Source organism: Halyomorpha halys, unplaced genomic scaffold (genome assembly GCF_000696795.3).
Source record: "Halyomorpha halys isolate HHAL.00 unplaced genomic scaffold, Hhal_1.1 Scaffold586.1, whole genome shotgun sequence".
Classification (NCBI taxonomy): Eukaryota; Metazoa; Arthropoda; class Insecta; order Hemiptera; family Pentatomidae; genus Halyomorpha; species Halyomorpha halys.
Genome location: NW_027106076.1, coordinates 426,992 through 454,589, shown reverse-complemented (window position 1 = coordinate 454,589; position 27,598 = coordinate 426,992). Strand labels below are relative to the sequence as shown.

The 27,598-nt window shown below is 30.1% G+C and overlaps 2 protein-coding genes across 2 annotated transcripts in view; one reads left to right on the top strand and one right to left on the bottom strand.

Annotated features, from left to right (window-relative positions):
- The window catches only part of LOC106684489 (uncharacterized), an 88,917-nt gene extending 75,028 nt beyond the window's left edge, over positions 1-13,889 (top strand). Inside the window, exons 2-10 of the mRNA XM_014426608.2 lie at positions 4,746-4,893; positions 6,844-6,933; positions 7,021-7,148; positions 8,076-8,203; positions 8,287-8,431; positions 8,529-8,696; positions 8,916-9,032; positions 10,016-10,207; positions 13,422-13,889. Coding sequence (XP_014282094.1) covers positions 4,746-4,893; positions 6,844-6,933; positions 7,021-7,148; positions 8,076-8,203; positions 8,287-8,431; positions 8,529-8,696; positions 8,916-9,032; positions 10,016-10,183 — 1,092 coding nt within the window. The 3' untranslated portion in view covers positions 10,184-10,207; positions 13,422-13,889. The remainder of the gene's footprint in view (positions 1-4,745; positions 4,894-6,843; positions 6,934-7,020; positions 7,149-8,075; positions 8,204-8,286; positions 8,432-8,528; positions 8,697-8,915; positions 9,033-10,015; positions 10,208-13,421) is intronic.
- A 904-nt stretch (positions 13,890-14,793) lies between these two features.
- On the bottom strand, positions 14,794-26,631 carry Vps24 (vacuolar protein sorting 24). Its single transcript, XM_014426599.3, has 7 exons — positions 26,443-26,631; positions 25,310-25,370; positions 24,256-24,435; positions 21,603-21,724; positions 21,441-21,533; positions 18,986-19,143; positions 14,794-16,035 (listed from the first exon to the last, which is right to left on the bottom strand). Exons 1-6 carry the CDS (start codon positions 26,485-26,487, stop codon positions 18,988-18,990), a joined length of 657 nt encoding a protein of 218 aa, XP_014282085.1. The 5' UTR covers positions 26,488-26,631; the 3' UTR covers positions 14,794-16,035; positions 18,986-18,987.
- Positions 26,632-27,598: the final 967 nt, after the last annotated feature.

Here is a 27,598-nt window from a genome sequence, read left to right as displayed (position 1 = left end):
AGAGGCCACCGGAGCTGCATCAATTGTTGGAGTTGCCTACTGTGCCGGAGTTCATCAAGCGACGACACATCAAATTTTTCGATTCATTTCAGTACTGTACGAATCCGTTATTCAACACGTTAACACCTGCCCCCCCTCCGGTCCGTTGGCAACACACTACGTAAGATCACGTAGTATTAGGATTAAGTTTTTATTAGATTTATGTTTGTTAAATTCAGAAATAATGTGTGTCCCAACACATTATACACTTCTATTAATACTGACAACAAAAATAATATACTCCAAAATACTCCTTAGAATGTAGATGTTCTACAGTAAAAAGAGGATGTACATTGTTTATAAACACGCCTTTTGTACGGGTTTTTGAAAAAAAAAAAAAAAAAGTATATGCTAAGGTATATTATACATTTATAAGTTTCATTCTACAACTTTCACGTTACTCCTAATACAATTTTAGATAATTTCAAATTTTTTAAAATACTGTCTTATATTTTGAGACAGCGATATAGTTAACATTTCCACTTATTACGAGAAAAAAAACAACAGTTTATATTATATTATAATGATAATCTAAAATCAAAAACACGTTTTTTTTTGTTTTTTTCTTTTATGATTTTGTCAACTTTTTGAAGTTTTTCAAAATTATTTTACGATTTCCTCCTGCTTTACATGTACATTGTAGGAGTCTGAAATTTCGTACAAATCTGTAATTTAACGTGAGGTGTTATTTGTAAGTGTAAAAAATTGAACATTTTCTAGAATCGGTAGAAATACGTTTTTAGAGATAAAAACCATAACCTGATTTTATTTATTAAACCACTTTTATTAGCTAACCAATATCACAACATTGCACATGTATGGTGATGTAAGCGTGGATATAACAATTATTGTTCACGCATTAAACGAATATGTGTCATTCCCATAGACCAAGTCCAAACTATTTATCTAGCCTTTCTTGAACGGTGAAAGAACCAAATACATGTTTTCTCCAGTAAGTTATCTAAAACTGTCGGAAAGAAACGTTACAAATTTAAAAAAAAAAAAGGAATGAGGTTCAACACCACCACAAACTAATAGTTCAATGAGACCTCATTAAAGGAGACTTATTCCAGAATAATAAAAACTCCGAATTATAAATTCATTTCAGAATCACTCCCAGCAGTATTATGTCCGTAGTCTACATCTAGAACCGCGTAGGAAGGCGCGCAGGCAGCCTCGTATTCAAATGAGATCGCCGGTCATTAGTCATAATACCTGTCCACAGACCTCTGTTACATCTCCATCGTTTTCCATTCCTAACGGTACAACTTCAAAGAAGCTTCAAGAGAGAAGCAGATGTCTAGGTAATACCTCGTATCTGAGAGAAGTGACAGATCACTCCTTGGCGAAAGCTGTCACCACAATTTCGCAAGTCTCATATATTCGTTCGTCATCGTTTCCTAGTTAGCTCTTAGGTCACTATCTAAGAAACAAATTCGAAGATAAACATACGAAGTTCAAAATGTTACAAGTGATAGGGGGCCTTATCGAGGCATACTTATATATAGGGGGTTGAAACCTACCTATATCTAAGATGTAAACAACCTTTCAAATGTACATAAGGAGAATTATTTTTAAAAATAAACAAGCTTGTCCCATTAGTCGTGTGAGTTAATCTTCACACCTTTTTCCGTTTTTTATCTGATTTAGTGCTTCAATACATATCTGGAGCCATTGTAGTGGCGTTTTCATTAATTCTTTTCTTCTCTTTTGTGGGACTTCGAGTTCTTGTCTTTGCCTGAACCAAGCTAAATTGGAGAAAAATCATGACGGAAAGTATTCTATGAGCACCAATGCAGAATTTTTAACCGGAATTTCCTCCGTTGCCAAGAAACACCCTACCGAAGCCCATACCAACGCGTTGGAACATAGGATTCGAAGAAGGTAATTTCAGATCTGGAGCGTTTCGGTGGTGAACTAACGAGTTTAACCATTTTTTAAAGAGATCCCCCTCATCAGAGCATCTTGTTAACCAAGGGGACGTCGAAACATTGGAGGCAGCACTATAGATAGAGTGAAAAGGAGTGTTTTAAATCAAATACAGGCGGATGAAGAAACAATCAAGGAGGCGATAAATGGCTTTCGGAAGAAGCAAGTGAACTCCAGCAGAAGTTATGTTTCAAACAATTAGAGAGAGACAAACATCAAGACGAGTAGACAACATGCTGGAGCACACTTGGCACAATTATATCAGATAACTGAAATTTGCGAAAAACTATGGGTGCAGTTGAAGTATCAGGAAAACTGGAGTTTCTCTTTACCACTCTGAAGCCACTTCTTAAGCCAGTACAACATGAAAATTGTTTTAAAAACAGGAAAAGAAAACTTGGCAGACTGGTTGTCTAGAGCCGAGATCAACACCATTGAGGAGGATTTAGGGGGACCATCACGGGACGTATACTAATTCCTGAGCGAAGGGACAACAGAGGGAGAGGGAGGAGAGAAACCATAGGAGGAAGAAAGCTCCTCGGAGGAGAGATCGATGAAGATGGATGAAATCGTCAATGATAAACGGCGTCAGGTGGTCTGGAAGACGATTGCAGCGGGAACAATGGAAATAGCACATGGACAAAACAGGAAAAGGAAGGTTAACATTATCAGAGTTAATAGCGCTTAGTGACTAGCAACTAGGAAAATCCACCACCCCTATGTGCGAAACGCCACTATATGGAAAAAATAAAAGAATTTTTTACTATAATCGTCAACTTTAGTGAATAGTGATGGCGTACGAAGTACGAGACAAATCTTCCGATGGGTCGCCAATACGAAATTATATAGTACTCGTATAAGTATTATGGGTTGAGTCTTATCTGATTTCTATTGATCTATTAAATTCCTTCAGACCTGCTGTCCTTCATACTACCTCTGTTCAATTACTGTTGTCTAGGGTGAATCCAGAGTATGCATAAAATTGATTTTTATAAGAACTGGTTCTGATATTAAACAAAACTGAATGGACTGTATAAATGAATTAATATATTGAAATAAGGATATAAGGGTGATAAAGGAGGATAAGACAAAGATCTACAAAAGTCGTTAACTAGGTTTAGTTAAATTTAGATTCTGGCTAACCTCTTCTGAATGTGTAAATTTGAGGTACCTGTTGGTGGATAGATGGACTTAATTTCTGATGGTTATCGTTTGCTCTTGTCTTCTCTCATCCTTTCCTCTGGTCCCTCAGTGGGCCGGCAGTTCTCCGAGATAAATAATTATCTGCTGCAGCAACCAATGTCCAAGAGAAAAAAAAACCCTTACCACAGCCCCTCACTGACTTTATATATATAATTTGATCAAAACTTAATACCTACTGTTCAAAGACTTAAAAATTTCAAAATTCTATCTGAGAAAATACATATGTACATGGTAGTTGCCCTATCTAGACCCCGCTTTGCGGATCACTGAAGTATGAGGTATGCAAGATAAGTATCAGAATAAAGATTTTAATACAAATCTCCTACTAGTAAAATAAACATGAGATTAATCTTAATTCATAAATTTTGTTCTCCATTTATTATTATGTCAATAGTAATCCAATGATGCACACAACTGACTAGTTTTGGAGATATTTATCTGATTAGTTAATGATCTGTTACGGATACTATTGTGACTTTAAATGACAATGTATATAAATAATACTAACACAGCTTCATGAACTTCTAATGAATGTATCATCTAGAAAAACACCATCCACCCACCTCCTTCACCACCATCCCCGAGGATTCCTCCACGTCGGATTCTCCCACAAGCTAACTGTACCTATTCTACTCCGCCCTTATTGAGCAGTGCCGTAATCCCCTCAGGACGTCTAAGATTACGAAATAATCAATTGGAGCAACTCCAATTGTAAGGTATCGAACCCAAGGCACGTCTATCCATTATTAACTTTTCCGTTTCAAATCTCATTGTGAACCTTCCCATCACAAGACAAGAAGATGTTTCAGCAAATAATCATCCGCAATGAGGATAGGTTTAACTATAGGTGTATTTTGGGGTTTAGATTCAAAACCCAGTAATGGTATTCAATTACTTTATTTTACTGCCCATTCTGCAATATCGGTTTTTTAGAGAGGCTAATTATTCATTCAAGAAGATGCCAAGTTTTCTTAAAGAGGCTTAGTAGACTTAGTAACATAAAAAAAATATTGTTTTAAATCTAAAATCATTAATACTCAGGCCTAAAGTGGTTCAATCTAGAAATCCTGAAACAATGAAGTTTTTTCATGACATTATAATTTTTATGAAACAAAATACATGATTTAATATAATTATTGGCTCTGTTATTTCAAAATATTAAAGGATGTGTATTGTAATCTCTGTTGGCTATTGGCTACCAGGATACACAAAATCTTCAATACTTCTAGATGTATAAGAAAAATCTGTCAAACAAAATCAATTATAAAGATGGTGAAAGGGGTGAGGTTTAAATTAATTATTGCATAGTATATGACATGAGAGTAATAAGGACAATAAAATATTTCTTCTAGAAGAGATACGTAATTAGTATGAAATACCTCGAATCTGATGGGAAATAATGCTTATGAACCGGGTAGGGGTCACACACCTCCTGTCATCAAAGAACATGGATCCAATAAAAGAAACAGCTGTACTGTTAAACAAATTTTATTTCCAACTTTGGATGATAAATTACATTTTTTTAACAAAATGAACCAGTTTTTTCAATACTAAATATTCATTTATTCCTCCAGGTGTTGGAGCTGATGAAAGAGGCTGGTGATGATGAGGATTCCAGTGACATATCCGGCTACCATTCCGATTCGGATAGCGCCATAATGATGTCCGGAAATTCACCATACGTGACAAAAAGAGCAAGGCATAACTTTCTCACGCGATCAGGTAAGTTGCGATTGGAATACTGTATCTGAACAAAGTTCAATATTTAAGGTAACAACAAAACCAAAATAAATAAGAGGAAAATTAATAGTTTCTCACGTTCTCATTGTTTTTTTAAATCTAATTGGTTTACATTCATACCTAATAAAAAACATAATTCAGAAGTCAAAATATTTATAATAGTCATACTCAGCCTAGCGACCCTCAAACCAAGATCCCTCTCCAAGTACCAGAGCAATGGATTTTATGAGATTTCAGGTCTCATTGATACAGAAAGCCACTGAAGGATTAGTGACAGCAGAGAGCAATGTATGGGAAATTGGTAGCAATGAGGATATCAATAGCCATAGTGCAGCTTAAAAAATATATTAAAGCCAAAGCAGTTTTAATGTTCTAGAAGGATTTCAACTTTTTCCATCACCAGGGTAAACATACGAAAAATAAAGTAGCTCTGCTGATGGTGTTCGAGCGAGGGGCGTTCCGCAAATGAAAAACCGACCTCTTCCCCAGAGAAACATTGTTCACTGGTCCGGGATACACAAAATAAAAAAACGGAGGACCTGAAATGAGATCACAAAAAACAAAATAATAAAGAAAATTAAAGAATAAAAAAAAAACCTTCCAACTGATATACAAATTTAATTAAATTAAAATATAAACAAAGGAAAATAAAAAAAATGAATGGTAATGTTGTTATAAAAAAATAATGAGTGTGAAGTAAAAAAAAGAAAATATTTTGATATAAATGTAAAACAAAAAAAACTCTCCAATTCTCTTTAAACAAAAATAATAAGTAAATTTAGAAACAAACAAAAAACAATATGAAGCTCGGTGAAAGAATGGAAGAAAAAAAGTCACTCACAGTAAATGGCCGGGGGGTCGATATGCGCATATCGACAACTTCTTGAGTTTAATCTCTCATCCGCAACATCCGCCGTCATCCAGATGTTGATGATGATGGTCGGTTGAAAATTGGGTGGGTGAGAGTCCTGAAACGAACCCCAAAATCTTGTGGCCGAAAAGGTGGGTGAGCAGATGGGTTATATTATATATTATAGCTGCCTTATCAGTCTGCATACAGGCACTAATTCCATTGCAACTCGCAATGTTGTATACCGAGCCGCAGCGATGTATTTATATTATACATGCGTTCCATAACAAACCTCCTTATTTCCGTAATAAATACGAATTTAATTTTAATTACAAAAAATAAAAACTGAATTGTTATTAAAAAAAAGGAAATTAACTTATAATTAACAAAAACCACTTGGAAATAAATATAAAAGAAAAATACTCTTTTGGGCTTTAACAGATGGTAAGTAATGAATTTGGAATGTGTGAGATCAAAGAAATTTAACAATAGTTTGAAAGACTTAGAAATTGAATTATTGCATTTATAAAGTCAAAGAATATTAATAATAATTTGAAAGGCTTTGAATTGATTTATTGGCATCTGATATTCAAATATTTTGCTGCCCTCAACAGATCAAATTCTTAGGCACAGATTGGTTTTAGAATTATCTTCTATATGTCCAAATGGCTGTCAATCGGAACATGATAGACCCCTATAAGTATTCTCTATAGTTAAATGAATTGCCTGTTGAGTTCTTGCCTTCTGAATCTCATATGAAGGTCCTATGTTAGTCTTTTGTCAAAGAGAAAACCCAGGTTCTGTGTGACAAATGTGGGTAGTGATACAATCATTTAAAAGCGGCAGTTAGCAGAATTGGCAGTTCAGTGCAAAGGCATTTCTATTTAAATTGATTTACTTAACACACTGTAGATAACAACAAACTTTAATCTACGAAAAGTACTTTTCTGTATAAGAAGCTTTACACCCCAGTCAGTGATTTAGAACTTAACCTGAATTCTTTAAAACTAAGGTTCATTTAATGAATAAATTTATATTTAAAAAACAGTACAAGTATACTTTTGTCTTTCTTGTTTTTTTAGTCAGATCCAGTAGTAACCGAAGTGGAAGAACTTGTTTAGGACTTAGTACTTCTTCAAGCACAGATAGCCCACCTGACCGAGGAATAGATAGTAAGTAAAATATTTGTTATCAACTTTTAAAGAAATATTTCGAAACATGATTAGGTCATTTTATAAGATAATTGTATTTCTTAATAGCAGGTTCAACTACAGATTGGGAATGGAGCGCATCTAAAAGTAATTGTAACTCTATAGTATCAACTGAATTGAAAAAACCACTAGTGAAACCATGGTGTACATCATGTGAAGATAAAGCTGTTCTTCAGGTATTCAATAATATCTTTTGTTAATTCAGCATGTATAATTAACCTATTTTAATTTTTTTTTTCTCTTAAATAAATAAATTGAAAATTTAGTACCTAAATGTCAAATTGAATCAAAATGTAATTGGTCAGATGAATTGTAAATCCAAGTGAAGTAAAGTTTCCTTATTTAATATAAATTCCTTGTTTAATATAAAGTCACAAATGACATCGATATAAAATATAAATATAATTTATTATAATCGGGTAGTTTAATTAATTGGATATGGAAATTTAAACCTTTATAAACATACTTAAAGCAAATTACTTATAGAATCAGACAAGTGTGTTTTGAGAGCTCTTGTTGAAGTAATTCTAGCTGTCATAGTGGAATAACTTTTTGATCTCAACAGATGAGAACATTTTTTTTTTTTAAATATTATTTACCTTTTTATGTTTAATTAAAAAACAAATGATTTTTTTTAATTAAGAGAACTTGAAAAAGAGGTGAGAAATGTCTCAAAAAAGAGACAACAAATAAATTTTTAAAGTATATATTGCAGATCTACAGGTGGGTAGTTTTCTCTATATTTAAGTCATAAATGTATTTAGATAAATTATATCTTGTGTATTTACAGTGTATATGCACTTAATATACAGTTGCAAATTACCAAAAAAAAAGTACACATACACATATATACACTAAGTATTGATTGGTAAAACTAATAACATCAACTTGCAGTTCAAACTGCATCAGCTTATTTTCACTAACAGTTACTGTCACATGAATGAAAGTCATTATTTCTTATGAATTAATTTGTATTAGAAATAAAAATAAATGTTTTAAAAACATGCTCAAAAACTTCAACTTCAAAAATAAACCACAGCATTTAAAAAAAAAAGTTTACAACTTTTCTGATTTTGAACCAACCAATAAAATTCTGTCAATAGCTTGCAGTTCCTGAAAGAGAAACACAGCAAGAAGTGACTGCTCTTCAGGCTGAACTGGAGACGACTAGAATGGAATTAGAACAAACCAAAGCTAGACTCCAAGTTCTGGATGCGCATGCACAAGCAAAGTGAATCTAACTACTTTTGATACCTTAAATTTAATATAATATTTTTTTTTTTATTGCTGAACCAGAGACTTTTGTTGAAACAGAGAGCTCAGTGGACCAAGACTGGTACGTTGCTATGGAAACCTCTATTCCCAAGGAAGAGTTGAAGCCCTCAATGCACTGGACAACCTTTCGCAATTGAAGAATGCTTCTGAACTTAAATCCAAAATTCTTTTTTCTGTAGTTGTTGTGAGTTTTGATGATTATTCTAGTATAACAAATATTTTGGTATATAAAATGAATTATTAATTATTTTATTGGAATAACTAATATTTTTTATTTTCAGTTAGCATTTAGAGCCTCAGGGACTCAATTAACAACTAAAAGGGAGCAAATTAGAAGAATTCTTCTCTCTCCTGCACCTCAAAGTAATGCACATAATGAATTAGAAGAAGCTATAGCGACATATCTCCGAAGAACTGTAGATACATTTGACCTCACACATTGCATTGAGGTTTATTCATTTATAATTTATATCTTTATAAATACATCAATATTTGAATATTTATCACTTTTATCCTTAATACAAAATTGTTGAGTTTAATGTAATTTTAGAGGATTTATGTCAAAAAGGTAGCCTATATGTCTTGATATTTCAAAATAATAAATAACAAAATATCAAGATAAAAGAAAATGAGAGACGTGTTAACAAAAAAAAATTTCTCTTTTTTAGGAAGTCAGCTCACAACTTTGGGCAACTCTTTATGATTATCCATGTCTAAAAAATTGTGCAGGATTATTGCAATACATTAAAGACTCTGTTAGGCTAGCTTGGGCATTAGTAAACCAAGTAAGTCCTATTAAATGAAATAATCTTTAGTAAGGTAGAAAACATTTTTAATTTTTAATCTATTTTAACTAACTTATATATGATTTATTTTTTAAATTTATAAATCAACTTTTAATGTCGTTTTTGTTTTCAATATATGTGAAAAAAGATTACTTTTACTGCTACCATGGGCCATATTAAGTTCATTCCAAAATGTAACACTATTGTATATAGAACAAAATAAAATAATAATAATTAAGAAAAACTGTGATAACATATTTTGAGTATATTGTCTATAAAACCATTATAAGCAAAGAAAAATAATATACCTCATTCCTTGTAAAAATGTGTAAAAAAATTAGAAACACTTTCAAATAATGTCTCTTGTATAAACATTAATTAAATTATAACAATAAATACATACATATTCCAGATTAGTATAGTAAGTTAAAGTTATTTTATTAATTTCATTCAATTTTCAATATCATCACAAACCTTGTGTAGTTCAGGCTAGTCCATACTGATAATATTGTGAGATTGTGATCATTAACAACTCATTCTTTACAACTATAACTTAAAAACAACAAACTGATATAAAATTGTAATCATTACATTTTTTCACTGGCGGATTGAGGGGATTCCTAACCAAGAGCGGCAAAAATCAGGTGCGGTAATTTTAAAAAAATATTTAAAATGGGATAAGCACAAAATAAATAACTTTGGTTTACTAAAAAAATTTTAATAATTTCTAATGATTTTTAAATAAAAATTAAAGATTTAAATGATGTTATTATTAATTCATAAGACAGTGCGAATAACAAGAAGGAAGGGGTGAAAAGATAAAGGGGCAGGAATACCAGTAAGCGATCTTGTACAAATCCACCATTTTTCATTTATATTATCTTATATTAGCTGTTTCTTTTCATTTGCTACAAATTATTGTTTTCTATAATGTGTAATTTATTAATTTTTTGTTCTCATTTCTGAAATTTAAAATATAACAGGGGAAAGGCTATACGCTGGAATACGAAGAAAGAGTCTTCAGGAGAGATATGCACGTCCGCTTCCATTCTGCGAACCCAGACAACACTTCAATTAGAACTTACCTCTGGCCGGCACTGATCGAAGCGCCGGGAGGAAACTGTGTCTATAAAGCTGTTGTCCTTACATAACCTTCACTTCTTTCGTAACTAGTTGTGGGTCTCTCTATTTTCAAAACTATCCTTTATTTAAAATATGGTTCCAAAACTACATTAAATAAATTTATTAGTTCAAAAGTATAACAGAACATCAGTTTGATGAACAATATGTTTATCCATAAATACACACATTACACCTGTACCTTCATACCTATAGTCCGTTCTGCTAGATGAGAGAAATCAGGTAAACCAAAATACAGGAACTTTGGATTGGGTAAGATTCTCTCTTTGATGAGGATTCACAGCTTGCGTCATGTTTGGTACAAAAAACTGAGTTCCCCTTGCATGGAGAGAATGCCTGCCGTTCAACTGTTTTTATTTACGTAATTTCCTCTACTTCATCGTTTCATACGAACTATTGCTAGTAGCCCAAGTCACCAGGTTATAAGACAATTTGGGGGGAAAATTATCAAACGAAATTATTAAATTCTTGTGAGGGCTGATGAAAATCTCTTTCTTGTGACTACTCTTCTGAAAATCAAGTATTTTCAACTTTTAAATACGATTTCGATTTTACAGTACACGCAGATTTTTAAATATCATTTCAACCGGCTCCTTTATAATTGTCCTTAGATTAAAAAGTAGATTTTATTTTTTTAAATTTGTCATATAAGCAATATCTTTTTAGATATAAATTTTCAATTCGGTGATGGAATGGACTGGCTCTAGTCTCTCAAATACCAGAAAATAACCAACCAGTCAAAGCTTTACCAACTTAGACCACATCAGAACACAAAAGGATAAGACCACAAAAATGCAGTTTGAAAATAACACACCTTACATCAACAAAGTTGTTTGAAACGTGTGGAAAGGATTCTGCAGCACATATTTAATGATGAATTATTGTTAAAACTACTTTATTATTACCTTAGCTGAAAGGTTTTAACTTTGAATACTTTATTAAAATGCAACCTGACTATCAAATATTTTCCAAGGGGGACCCCTTTTGTGCCAAGTCAAGAGTAATTGTGAGCTGGGGATGGTCTAATTTCTGGTTTAGTCAACCACAGTCTTCTATAAGTTGGGAACCATTATATTAATAGTATCCAAGGTTCAGGCCTACATTGTCTTTCTGTATGTGTATGTGTGCCTACATACACCCGTTCTTTTAGGAATAAAAGGCATTTGATGGCAATATAGGCAGAAATAATTCTTGCAGTGATATAATATTTATGTATAGTTAGTTATTTCTATATTGTTGGTTTGAGATTTGCTTTTTTTTTTCCATTTAAGTGATCTCATCTTTTTCTGTACTAATGAGGGCCAATTTGAAGTACTTATATTTTTGTGTTGAAGCATTTCAATAATATCCAAACAGTAATTTTTGTATCTCTTTGAATATAAATGAAATGAAATCTAGCACATTTTTTTGATGTTCTATAAGCCTAGAAAATAATTTAAAATCTAAATTATAATTTTCACTGTAATAGAAAAATTGTATAAAATTCTTCATACCTCCTACTTTTGGTTCCACTGTGTGAGTATGAAGTTATATAAGGAATAAGTTTAAGCACATTTGATTCTATAAAAAAATATATATACAAATATATTTACACAAACCTTTAGGTTTTACTGATCCAGAAAAGGGAGAGTACATAAACATGTAGAGCCTTAATGTCAAAGCATCCTAACTACATTTTTTTATTTAACGACCATTACTGAATTAATCTGAATTAGATGCATTAATTATCTGGCCTCTCTATCATAAAGAAGGTTATAGTATGGGTTTATAAATACAAGTATAGAAACTACATGATAATAACACTAATGCTTTCTTTTTTTTATAATAGGGAAGGCTATTAGTGATATTACAGGAGTTAAGAATAACTAAAGTACAAGTCAGTGTAATTGTATTAAGTTAAATCTACAAGACTAATAGTATTAGTTTGGACTTTATTATGGAACAGGGCACTGGTAGTAGTTTTAAATACCAAAAAAGGATTCTAAAAATTGACTAGTTAAACCGCTTTTTTTGGTTCTTAAAACTACTGACATATGATAAAGCCATCAAACTTTACTTCAGAAATATAAACATAAATTGGGTATTTTACTAACCATAAATGAATTAATTTATATATGATACAGTAATTTAAAAAATCGTATTTCTTGATTACCATCATCATAATCACTCATGCAGTGTAATTTTGAATTATTAATAAAAACAGTTATTTATTACACATATGTAGTTTTGGAATCCATACTAACTGTTAACAAAATCACTAATTAACATTATTAACAGTCCATTTAATTTGAAGGGGTGATGGAAATTTCATATAACTTTTTCATAAGGAATTAACACTTCTAAAAAAATTGTGTCTTTACTTTTGAACTTAAAATAACTAAATCACCTTTATTTCTATACAGATATAACAGTATTTCAAACTTTTTAATCAATATTAACTATTTCAATTCAAAAGAGATTCTATCTATGTAAGTAGTTTTATTTATTTTACAGATTAAAGTTTATCCAGCATTACTGATGTACAATTCTAATTTAAAGGAATTAGAGTTAAAAAGAAATATAAGAAAATAGTTCTCTAATAAATTTTATCCAACGGTAAAAAAGAAGAAACCCTATGAACTGAAGTACATTTTCCAATACGCAATAAAGCTTTGAAATTAGCCCATAAAACTTATAGTTAGGGTAAATACTACTCATACTATAAAAATTAAAGTTTTATGGTTATAGCCACATTGTTGATTCTCAATATCTAAACCCTTTAAATGTTAGGGATAATAAGGAAATTCAGCATTCTATTCTTAGGGAGTATTATTCTCAAAGAGCATCCTTTATAATCATATGAATTGATTAATTAGGCAACTCATACCTTTAAAAATACCTATACGATGCATAAAAATCAAGTCTCAATTAAAAATTAAGAAGTTTGTATGGTCTAAGTCAAGACTTTTTCAAATTATATAAAATAAAAATAAAAACATATATTTTAATATTTATAGATCACTAGATTGTAATATAAATAAAATTATTTAGTGTCCAATACTATCACCCAAGTAAGCTTTTAAATTTTCATCAATTAATGGTAATTGGAAAATATATTTAAACAATTTCAAACATGGAAAGAAAAGTCATATTTCACTTTATAAACTAGAATTAAGTAATTTTCAAAAATTAGAGATAAAATATAGTAACATAAATTATAGTAAGAATCTTGATTACTTTTGTGGTATTTATGATTTTATGTGTTTACAGAAACGCAATGGCGCTGTCTTCTTGAAGTACAATTATAGTCTACTAAAACAATGAGCTGAGGGTGCCATAAAAAAGGGAACCAGTGAAGCTGAGTTCTGTAGAAAAAATATGATAGTGTATAAAAGCTTTATGAAAAAAATAAATTGTAAATATAGCTTAAATAAGAACAATCAGTATTAAAATTTTATTTATTTCCTAAACTTATATTTTTTTTCTTTATATTTTTTATATAAAGCTTCAAAATAAAAGTTTTAATCATTTATTACAAACAATTATTTCATCAATGAAATAATTATTTTGTAGCTGTTAGAACTGCGAGTAATATAGTAATATTTCTTTACTTGAATTTATATTTAAGAGCTATTATACCAAATATATATATATTTTTACCAAATATATATATATATATATAATTATGTACTTTATATTTTATGTTAAAGAAAAATGTAAAATTTACATTTAAAATTGAAAATTTTGTATCAGAAAATAGCTATTTTTAATAAATGCATACATATTAAATGTATACATATATAATTGTTTTGTACAGTGCATAAATTTACAAAAACATTGATGTGAACAGTAACCAAACTGTAAAGTTAACATATCTGTATTTTGTAAGTTTAGTCAAAATCCCACCATAAAATACTGATTGTAGAATATTTATAATAAATTATTTAGCTTTAACAGATTTCATTTTTTAAAATATAAACCCCTCATATCACAAAAATTACCTTCATTTTCCCTCACATAATATAATAATAATATGTATAGTACGCTACATAGGTACATAAATACAAAATTAACTAATTCAATGTGAAAATTAACTATAATTATTAAATACTATTAAAAATATAAATATTTCATACTTGTATAGGTAAAAACATTTTTATACAAAGAAATCGTAAGAAATAAAAAAAGGTGTTCAATGTTTAACTTGACTAAGGGTTTAATTTTATTATTTTTTATTTTTTCAAGAAATCTTCACTTCTTTATTTACTTATTGGAGATATTTCAGACAGTTTTCCAACATATAGTGATACCAGTAAGTTTAGTTTACAAAAAAATTGATGTAGTTTTATTTAAATGAAAAAATTATAGACTATTTATTTTTTGGACAAACTCTACCACATTTATGAAATTGTAAAAATAAGAAAAAAATGACTTGTTGTACCAACAAATTAATATTTTGATAAATGTGTAATGTAATACTTGAGAATGGAATCAAGTTCGACCAAAATGTAATACAAATATTAAATATTTTAGTTTTTAATCTGTAAACTATTAGATTTTCAAGAGGAATAAAAAATCAACACCAATAATAGGCGTTTTAAAATCAGAAAAGGAATGTTCCAATCACATAAAATTATTCAAATACCCATATGCTTATTTATTCACAAATCAGCAAAACAAACATGAATTCAATAGTGAACAAAATCATTAATTAATTCATTAAGGAATACATCCACTCACTGCTAAGAAAATATAAAATGCATAATTAAATTACAGTTATAAGTAAATAATAAACATCAATAGTTCTAAAATTCATTAGAAAGTTCAACATGTCTTCAATATAATGAAATATATTCACCAAAATATAATTATCATTGGCAAGCCATCAACACAACTTTAGATAGAGAAGTTTTTAAAACTTTAATTAAATATTGACAGTAAAGAGAGGATCAGAAATGAATAAAAATAGTACAACATACTTTGACTTGGGTAATTTTGTTTATATCCAGAGAACAACATAATTGTAAAGTGGTTATATTTATAAACTAATAGTAAATATTATATAAAAATTTTTTTCATAAAAATAATTTCTAAAAGTTTAATACACTAGGACACAGAAATTGAGGATTAATATTAGTTATAAGTACAATAATCGCACAAAATGACAGTTATTAGAAGACGTGTTAAAGCAAAACTACTATTAATTACCTGCATTAACCAACAAACTAACAAATATTCATTAAAAAAAAATTTAACTGGAACACATTGCGCTCATTATCTACTTAAAATCATTTTTAAAAATAATAACAACAGTAAATTATTTACATAAATCAGACTAACTGAATTAATCAAAGGTTTAAATAATATAAAATAAATACATACTACACCACCAACATCGGACCGTTACACATAATGCATTAAACGAATTTAATTTCCTAATGTTTATGGAGTTCAAAGCTTTATCTTTCAAAATTAGTTATAGTTATAATTTTTAATACTTTTAGTGCAACAAAACATTTTAAGTTAACATAAAAAGTTAAGTAGATAATACTTAGTTCTAATTGAACACCACTAACTAAAATAAAATGAAGATAATAAAACCCAATGTTATATACAGAAAATAAATATTACACATTAAACATAAATTATTAATAATACTCTAAATCAACAACAGGATTACAATATTTATGTACAAGTGTATTATGTAACTACGCTATCTATAATTAAGAACAAATAATTTAAATATTTACAATGTAATAGAAAATTAATATTGTTTTCTGCTATCTAAAAGCCAATTCTGATCAGTTATCTTAAGCCATGCAATGTCTAGGCTATCTTGGTAGAATAAGGCAATGCAGTTCCAGTTCACTGAGAAACAATGCACCTAAAAATAAAGAAGCAGTTAGAAATCATTTTAAGTCAAATGTACTAAATTTTAGTGATTTTTTTTTTTTAAGAGATAGCAGTAAATTTATTTTTGTCTCATCTAAAAATGGAATCATAAATTTCCTATTTGTAAACAAATTTATCATCTGTAATCCCATTAAATTTACACTAATTGGTTCATTAACTTTTTGAAATTATTTTGAATTAAAAAAATTATATTTTTATTAATATCGGTAAATAATTAAAAATATCAAGTTATGACTACTAAACCATAATTAAATAAAACACCCCTATGCAAACAGATTCATTTTTGGTAGCATACAATGATCGTAAAGCAAAAAATACAGTATAACAATTAAAACCATAAGATTTGTGGTAACTATCCAGACCAGAGGGAGTGGGAGCATAACCCCACTCTTTTTGCCTTTTTCCTAGAGCTCCAACTTTTATGTGCTTGTGTACTTTTTGCTTCTGTTAGGGTAACCGGGATCCTCAGTTGTCACAGATCCTGCCCCACAGTATCCCTCCATTGGCCCTTCGGCCTACCACCGCACACCATCCGAAACATAACTGTACAGTTTATGAGCCACTCTTTCCTCGCTCATCCTCATTACATGGCCAAGCCATTTTGCCAAGAAATCACGTTTCTCTACTGTATTGGCCTTATCAACTTTTTGTACATGGTGAACTTGGTGGTACAACTAACAAGTTTGCTTTTGATTAGCCTTAAAATGAAGAAATAGGTTCTATTTCCAGCTGCAATTCTGCTTTTAACTTCTTCTTCTTCATCTTGGTTCTCATTGATAATAGAGCCAAGGTAAGAAAAGCTTCTTACCTCTTCGAAATTGTAGGGGTCCATTACAATGCAACTTTGCCTCTGGTTCAGAGGCTTCTTACCCAACAACATAATCTTGGTTTTTCCCCATTAATATGCAGGCCCATCTTTTTTGCTTCGACATCCATCGCTTCGAAAGCCATTCTTATTCTAATCGAGATCAACCGATGATGATAAAATCGTCTGCATAGGCCAGAACTACATCTTGGGTCATCTTTGTAAATACTGTTCCTTCCTGATTTATTCCTGCTCTATTTATAACTGCTTGTAGAGCGATATTAGAAAGGAGAGGAACTATTGGGTCACACTGTCTTAGGCCATACTCCTCTTCAAAAGGCTCTGATACTCCACAGGATTTTACTTTGCAGATTGTGCTCACCATTGTGCATTTTACTAATCAGGTGAGTTTACTAGGAAGCCCCAGTTCATGCATGGCCACTATGAGCTCACTCCTTACGATTGTATCGTAGGCAGCCTGAAAATCAATGAACAGCATCCAAGTTGTCTGCTGATATTCCTTCATCTTCTAAGAGATTTGCCTCAAGGCAAAGATTTGATCAATAGTAGACCTATTGAGCCCGGAAACCACCTTGATAATCACCCAGTTTCTGTTCAGCATACGAAAGTAGCCTATTGAACAGGGATATGGAAAAAAATGTATATGCAGGGTTAAGCATACTAATCCCTCAATAGTTGCAGCATATTGTTGAATCTCCCTTCTTCTTGTATATAGGCACTATGATATTGACATCATAAATCTTTAATTTTCGGTTCACATTACTTTGATTGTTGGTGGTCCCAGGACTGCCCTGACTACTTGTGAAAGTTCCTAGGGATTCCCAAACAAATATGTCTCTTCCTTAGACATACTTAAATTAACATTTTATAGACTTAATGCCTGAGTTATATATATTATTAGGCCTATTCACAGGAGGAAAATATTAAATCTCAATAGCTGAATTTTTTATTTCAATAAACAAAGGAAGAAACATTTTGGTTACCTAGTATCAAGGCCTTCATACTTCAAACACATTTTTCAGACAATCGAAATTTACTAACACATATTATTGACAACTATTGTAACCAATTCTGAACCTTAATTACAATAGATTAGCCAAAAAATTAAGTCATTATGGGAATCTATTTAAATTTGTTTTCCTTACTTCCATGATTTTGCAATTATTAGTCTAAATTATTTATAAATAAAATCAAAGAGATTTTAGAGACAAAATACCTCTAACAATTTAGATTAAACTTGTCAAAAGTCTTCTCTTCAAAGCCTTAAACTTTTCAATCATAGGAGAAGAGCAGGAAAAAAGTTATGAGGAAATAAAACTTTATTCACTTAGCTCAAAAAGTATAAATTTTTTGGTACATTTGCGACAAAGATTTGAAAGATAAATCAATTCCTTAAAAAAACAAAAATACATTATTATTAGTGAAGATAGAGCACAATGGACTTAATGAATTGAATTAATGTTCCTTATCACAAAAACTAAAACAAAAAATCATAAACTTTGATTTTATTTGTGTTTAAAAAAAAGACACAATCAGAAAGTAAACAATAAAAACATTTTCACTACTTTCAATGTTATCAAAGAAGTATAGAACAAATAATTTTAAAAAAATCATATCTGATAAAGCCAATTTTAGAATGTTTTGTAATGAAACATGTTATACACAATGATAATAACTGTTTACAAGATTGTCATTGTTTAATACTTTTCCTCACTTGCATATACTATAATACTTCCATTTACTTATTTTCACATTAAATCAATATTTGTTGAGTGAATAATACATCATATGAATTATTCACATAGGACAATTGGAAGGAAAGGTAAAATTTTTAAAAAAATTAATTTTGTTGGGCTAAATTTAAAATAAACAAACTATTGTGAGGGCACAGAGGAATTTCAAACAAGTGCTAATCTGATGACCCTGCTGCCATGAACAATAGTTTCATCTTAAAACTATCAGATTATCCTAAAACTATAATTATCATTTTTTCTTAAAATGATCTCTTCCGAGGCCCCCATTAATTAGTATTTGACATTCACAAGAAGCATAAGATCCTTTCTTAATCTTACTAAGAGAAATAAGAATGAATGACCTTTAGCTTCTGAGTGCTTCTAATCGACTTTGCATTTCCTTAAGTTCTTCTGGATCTTCTTCAACAGCAGGTTCAGCGACAACAGCAGAAGCACCAGGAGTTTCTGTAACAGCAGCTGGGGCTTTACCAAGTGTTCCTTGAGTTATTTCCCACAGAACCTGTAGCATTAAAATTGATTGAACATTTATTACATTAAAGATTAAAATACCACACATTAATTGAACTAAAATATTAAATTATGATTGGTTTGACACTTTGATTATTATGATTGAATGACACATTAAAAAATATTTTATAATACTTTTTATTCATAAGCTCAAGTAAAATGATCACTGTGATTTCTTTTTGTTTTATAGAGATTTGATTTTAGCATTTCCAGGTCATCTTGAATGTCTAAAATTTTAGAATAATCTTTGACATTTCACTGTATTCAGAAGTATACAGATAAGAGGTTTAAGGTTATCAATATATCCATTAAATTAAAAATCATCAGTACTTGATTAGGAAAAATCAATTATATAAATATTGTCCTTATTTACAGCAAAAACATAGCTTCATGATTTTTCTCGCACATTTGTAGTAGAAACAGTTTCATGTTTCTGATCAACTCAACTATCTGTATACCTTCACAGCATGTCTTTCATCATTTTACACTCTACAATGCCAAAATGTGAAGGAGTAAAGATGAAGATATTTATTCTGCTTTGTTTGATGTTCAACAGCTTATTACAAATGCCCCAAACTACACAAAAATTATTTAGATTTCAATGGTTCAACAGCACTCAATGAATAAGAATACATGTACTGCTGCCTAATGAATGAGACTATTGTTTTGAATATCCTGCTAGTTTTGATTGGTATGGCTTATAGTAAGGTATGAGTCATAAAAGTTGTGTACATGGGTCATTCTCTCTACAATGTAAGATTTCCGTACATTCCTGTGGCTGATAGTCTATTACTGTTAATATATGGACATGAAAAAAGGTTTTTATTTAGGAGAAAGACCATACTACAAACTCACTTATTTGAAATAATCATTTTATTGCAGTAACAAGTAATAAAAAATTCTCTAAGTTCGATTTCCTCACAATCATGGAGTGTCTCAGGGTTCACATTTACACATTTGAATGCTCTTACCAATGACATAGTAAGAGAGACAAAAAAATCGGCACGAAATTTCTGACAAGAATACTCAGTAACACTTAGTACTTTAAGGAAAATGAATTTATCTTAACTGTTAAGATTTTACATCATAATACATGTTGGTCTCATACTTTCAACATCACAATCCTAGAATGTTTGAAAACTCCACCAATTCTGAAAAACGCACATGATAGACAAATTAATTTGGTTAGAACACTAGAACATTCCCAACATATCCGTCCTATCACAAAACCTCCTAGGTTTTGATAGCTCATTTGCCTGGTTATTAGCAACCAATTATTGGGATTCATGAGCGTCTCCTCACAACTCTGGTCAATTTTGTCCATCCTTAAGGAATGGGTTAAAACCTAATTAACGATTAACTTACGTGTTATTAATAGTTATAATCATTATTTCAAAGTCAGAATTCATTAATCCTTCACACTGCAAACTATGAACTATTTATTTGAAAATCATCACTCCAGTGAGTTTACCATGATCTAGTTATGAAGTCGATTGGATTTTAAAAAAATTATGACTTTTTATCATACAGTTTAGTATGATAGACTGTTAGTACATTCAGATATTGTGGATTTTCTGTCATTTCCTCACAACCCTGGAAGCACAATCTTTTAAAATTGATATACCCTATGAACTAGTAATTTCTATGACAACCTTTTTATGAAAATAGATCACTAAAACGTTAAGAAACAAAATGCAATAAAACAAAAACAATCAATGAAAATTTTTTACTTTTTTTAATGGTAGAGAATGGCCCACATATAGTTTAATTGTAAAACTATTGGTCAACACAGTTAACTACTGATCACCCAACATTATTGATATTTTACATGTATGTGTATATCATAAAACACATTAGGCAAAAGGGGCTGATTTAGGTCTATAATCTATACATTACTTCACACCCAAGTTCAAGAACAATAAATAGAATTCAATTGACAGTACATCTCAAGATTCTGTGCAGTGGTCTGTCACAGGTTAAATAAAAATGTATACGTTGAGGTACAAGAATTTCAATAACCATATTAGCTTGGTAAATAAAGGTTGGTCAATTGACAACAAGCTATGGGGGAATGATCGAAAATATCAAGGATACCATTATATGTCAACAGAAAGGTAAATATAAAAAACTCAGTACTTAAGTGAGTAAAATAAACTAATCAATCATAAAAATAACATTTTAATAATGTAGTTAATGAATGTATGAGTCCATATATACTTTTTTTTAAAAAATGAGGCATAGTACAGCTAAATAAAATAAACTTACTGAAATCAGTGAGTTAAAAAATACCTTATCAATTTCTTCCTGGGCTTGTTCTTCCATTTCTTCTGGATCTTCAATGGTATCCATAGTCTCCTCAAGCATTTCTTCAATTATTCCAGCCTAAAATAGTTTTCATGAGAAAATATTGTAAAATCAATAAACAATGGTATAATTTAAAAAGTGCCTTACCCTCATCATTTCTTTGGATAGCTCCCTCATGGTCGCAGCTACTTCAGGAACCTTAATTAGTCTTTGCATAGATTGCATGACCTCTGTAGACTTTTGCAAAGAACCGCAAACACGAAGTGTAGCTGTAAAATCAAAACTGCTTTCATTACTCCCATAAGAGTTAACAAAAATTTTAAAAAAGAACTACAGATACATGCCAATTCCTCACAACAAAAATTTAATATTATTATTAATGTAACATCATAATAAGCCATAACTTAAGATTCAGCAAATGAAAGGTTGGTGAGCTTTCTGCCCTTTTATTGGGACCATATGCAACTGTCATACTTTCATAAATATTTATTTTGTTTACATTAATTAGTGCCAACTCAATAGTATTATCGATTACCATTACTGTCCTCAAGCACTCACACCTTATCAGAAAACTGCCACCTCTAACGTGCCAATATTGAGAGTCCATTCTCACAATTAAACATATTTTTGAAGAATGTCCTCACTATTTACCGACAATAAAGAGAACAGGACTGACCCCAAATTTATCTGAAGCTCTCACACATTAGGAAGCTAAGGTTACATTGGTATTAACATTTTTAAAAGTTCATCGTCTCCTTTCTTCTTTATAGCTCATCTTCAATTATTTTATAATTTTTATTTATTTATGTTGGAATCATGAGCATGTGTGCGTGAGTGAATGTATGTGTGTGTGTAGCTTTATCATAATCCATAGGCGTTGATGACCACAAGGTTTTATGCCTTTAAACAAAAACAAACAAACTAACCATTCCTATCCCTAAGAGATGGATACCCCCTTATCTCTTTTAACCACTGGTATATATTTTTTTTTTTGGAATATCATATACAATCAGAGGTACCATATATATTTCTGACTTATAATGGAGCTTATAATTAAATAATATGTGCAAGCCTTAGCTATGCATTCGAGACTAAGTGCTACAGTTAGTAAGGAGTCAGGACTTAACATAAACAAGATGTGCTGAGCCAGTACTTCATCTTATGAACATAGATAGCAGGCCTGTATTCAGAGAATCCTCAAGATGTTTAATATTCTGATATTCAACAGTGACCCATGGTGAAACCATTTATTCTTCTAAGCCATTCTTAATAAAATTATTTTTTGTTTTTGTATTGCTTATCTGTTTAACATAATACAAATTTGTATTGCTTATCTGTTTAACATATACAAATTAATTTTTCTTTAAGGTGCTCCTTTTTTTTTCAGTAGCTCTAGATGTACATTCTTTGCGGATCAATATTTAAAAGACAGTAGTGTAAAATCTGATTGCCAAGTTCGGACACTTTTTTGGTTTCCTGTTTTATTTCCTTTAAATGATCAGTTAGTACGATTGCCTAGTTTTAAATTAGAGCCCTTTCTTCAGCTATAAATTATAAAACCTAATAAAATTATCACTTTAAAATGAAGCTTTCAGGGTAAACAATTGTTTAATGAAATGATCCACTATCATCAGTCCAAGCTTAAATATCCTTTTAAATTTCTTGATATTCAACTATTTAGAGTAAATGACTTAAATCTTAAACCTAAAATTTCAAGTGCAAGCATCCTTTTGGGGGAAAATGGTTTCATTATTCAACAGTAATTCCATACAGTTACAAAATTGTTTCAATTATTAAATTATTGGTACAATGATAAATATTTTCAGAATATATTCTACTACACTTAGTGAAACATGAGAAAAATGAAAACTTTGGGGAAATAGATTGCTAAGTTTTGAGGATAATATTCAGTATTTTTTCTTTAACAAAAATAATATGATGTATTACACATGTATTTTGTGTAAATTGAGAAATACAATTTTTATTAACTGCTTCCAATATAATTTTTTTAAGAACAAAATACATGATGAAAGAGAAGAGAAACATACAGATACCAATATTTTACAATAAATTATGTAAAATGATATGCTTCTAATAAGTGACAGGAAGAAACTTCATTAGTATTTACACAGTACAATAGTGTAACATGATAACTACATTGAGAATACAATACACCAGTCAAAAGTAAACTTTTCAATTGTTTTGTTAATAGTTTTTATACAAGTTGTAATCAGATACCAAGCTGTTAAAATACTAATGATTTGAATTTTTAATATAAGCTGAGAATATAATGCAATTTTTCCTTATTGATTGAAATTAGTTTTTTTACAGCAGTGAAAAATGTGCATTCAATTTTCCGAGAAAAACTTCTATTGTGACCAACTGTTTGGCTTCATTTTTGTCTTTTTTAGCTTTTTACAGTTTCATTCCCATTGAATCAATTGTAATTCTGGCAGTTTTTTTTAAATATCTATTAAACCAAAAAAGTAAGCATTTCAGGTGCAATAACTTCAGATTATATTGAATTCTTCCAACTCGGAGCATGATTTGTTTGAATAATTTTTTCTTACTAAACCAATTTGGACCAGATTTTTTAGGGAATTTTGGAATTCTATCTCCCTCTTACCAAAATAATAAATTAATTTCTTACAGATTCTTTCAACGGCCTATAAAATCATCTGTAAGTAATCCAGTGCTACCAAAAATTTCAATTCATGAAAAATATCATATAACATAATCATTTTATGACTGAGAGCCTCTTATATTAATAATGTGCTTTCTCATCAAGAAGAAACATTACCTAGCTGATTTTTCATCTGCATTTGAATTGAGTTCAAGTGTGCTTTTGACGTATGAATTTTACTGATAGCTTTTCGAGCTCCCAAAACTTCTTTGGCTAAAATTGTACACACAGCTTTGTCACCTTTCTTAGCTGCTTCTCTTAAAGATCGCTTCACTTTTTCTTCTTCCCTTTGAATACCTAGAAAAAAGAAAATAATAAATTTAAAAGATATTTAATTATTAAAAAAAACAGGTTGTTATTACTTAGGAAACCTTGATAATCAAAACACAAAGGGAAAGGGGGTAAGTATTCAATTATCATCTTAAGTACAGAAGAACAAAGGGCACATAACAGTTTTACAAGTTAATGATAAAATTAATTACTAAAGTTAATAACAAAATTTCTTATGTTTTTTTTAATAGCAGAAAAATGGTTCATTACAAAACATCTTTATAGGAAACACCTAGAGCATAATAAAGAGCAATAAATGATGAAGCTATCCAAGTCTGCTTTCAGGTTATGTCACCAATTTACAAACACGGAATATATAAAGAGACAGGTCCAGCAATGAAATCATATAAGTAATCCTATAATTCTATAATTATAATTCTTATAATCCTATAAGTCTATTATTATAATTCTTATAATCCTTTAAGTCTATTAGCGGTGCCAGTTCGAATCCGGCCTGGGTCATTGACTTTTTTCGTTGAGTGGTGGTCCCACAAAATGCCAAACTTTGACCCCTCCCCCCCAACCATGCTTAAGCAGTATAGGATTCCAATGGGAGTCTTGGCCGAAAAAAAAACAGTATTATATGAACCAAGTTCACAATTATTAATACAACCAATAAATGCAAACACATATAAATATATATATAATGATTTGATAAGTAGATCTGAGTGGTTAAGTTAATTTTATAATTGTTCCAAAATAAAAGAGAAACATGCATGAATCCAAATTTTTCAAGGCCATGTATTATTCTCAAATACTTACCATAACAATTTTAAAAAATAGGTGAAAACCACAAATTAACTTTTCTTAATCAAAACAAACACTGATATTGATTACATACTTCTAATTTGTCGGTCAAGTTGATAGCCTTCCTTTCGTATTTTATGAGTCCATTCATTCACCTAAAACATTTTGACCATAAAATACTCAGAAATATATCACCAGTGTTAAGATTATCTCATATAAACATAGCTACTGAAATAACAAAATATAATCATAAAAAATAGGATCTCTTTGAAACAATATAAGGTATTAAAGCCAAAAATGGTTTTGAGTGCATGCATGAAGGCTTTTTTCCCAACAAAAGTCAAGCGTAAAAATTAATCTAGCCAGGACCCTGTTTATGAACGAAATACATAAACGATCTTTGACAATATACAGGAATTAAAATTACAATATAAGAAGGTAATAGCACAAAAAAAAAAAGTTGTAAGACAGTGAAAATGAATTCTTTACTATACAGAACAAGAATGGATTCACCCACATTGCGAAAATTAAGGACAACACTAATACTTTTTTTTTAAATGTATCAGTTAATAACAAAAATCTAAGGATTCAAATTTTAAGGTGGTCTTAACAAAGTGTTGTAAAAATTAGTAAAATCTTCTACTAAAAGTATTTCTCAAAACTATGACAGGTGGGTTGGTCCACTCTGGTTTCCTATGCCTCATATGTAAAATAAAAATATTAGGGCTTTCCCCAGTGGATAAAAAAAAAAATTTATATTTTTATTAGGTTAGCTTATGATTAGTAAATTAAAATAGCCTGAACCATATTAGTATTAAATTCTATCCCTTAGATTTTATTGATTAAGTTCTGACTCTCAGGCAATATAGTTTAGTAATAATAAATAAATAAAAAAGCCATAATCTCAACATCATATACTTAATACCAAGTCTTGGTATCTATTTAGTTCCAGCTTTGAATATACCTTCAGTTTTTTTTATTAGCAATATATATTGATAAATATTTAGATCAATGGATGAATTAAGTAATTAAATAGCAACAGCAGTTTCAACACTGTTCTTAGCAGTTGCAACATTCATTGAAATTAAAAACTTAATCATCAAAACAAAAAAATAAAGCAGTAAATGCTTGTTGAAGGTAGTCAAAAGTTGAATAATTCAATAATGTTGATTATTGATAGAAAACTAAATAATCTGCCTTGCAGGTTATGAATGTGTACAAAATCACCTGCGTTTTAGGATCTTCTTTCTGAGTTTTACCAAATAAACCCATGATGGCTGCTGATCCTTAAAAAGTTAAATATGAGTATTTTTCAAATTTTATTCCATGATAAATTAAAAAGAACACGAAAGAACCACACACAACATAGTTTCAAAAATTAATCATAAACATCTGATTGGACGTCACTATCAGCTGAGTAGATAAATACTTTAAAGTTACTTGATTATCTCATTCCTATAAACCTCATGAATGTGAACATTTCTATAGTAGAAATATTACCAAAAATCTATCAAATGATATCTTCACAAATCTACAAAACTAGATATTATAACAATCATGCAGAACATAATAGAGTATATTTGTCATAGTAGTGTAGAGGAAGCAGTGGATTAGCATTCCCTAATCTTCTTTAAAGAGAACCTGAAGCTCAAATAAGAGTGAATTTAGCCACGCCCACTTTATCCAAGTTTACCTAATTTAAGTTTTTTCTTAGGAAATTCTTTCTTTTATAACTCGTAGGATAATTTTCCACCATCAGATTTAGTTGCCTTACGGTCGAAATGCATACTTTTCTCGTGATCAATTAATGTTGAATCCACAGCGGAACGATTTTTTTCTCAAACCTCTGTAACTGAAATTTTTCTTCGATCTTACTTTCAGAGTGCTGAATCATGAAATGTCTAAAGGTTGCATTAAATAGGTAGAGTGAGGATATAGTTCGTTCAGTAAAATTCTATTATTGCCACAAAAGTTGCTGGTATATACTCACGTCACTTACTGCATTTTTTATGCTTTCATTTCAAGTTGTATGGCTCGACCCATCAGAAAAAGAAAAGCGTAAAACAAACTTTTTGATGATGTACTATAAGTAGTGATAGGTGACATGCACTGCTGTGGTAGAAAAAACATCCTTTCAACTACTAAAAATAAGTTCAGAATTAAAGAAAAAGCCTGGTTCATTCTTCTCCATAATTGTGATTAATTTTATATTCTTCAACGAAGAAAAAACTGAAAGCATGTTCTTCTGGTAGTTGACTAGGGTGTCACTCATTAGATATTTCTTTAAAATCGAGTACTCATGGCTGACGTGATATGAAAGTGCTAGTTATTTATTCATTTAACTAAGAAAACTGTAAACGTAGTGTAGAAGTATTAATTTGAA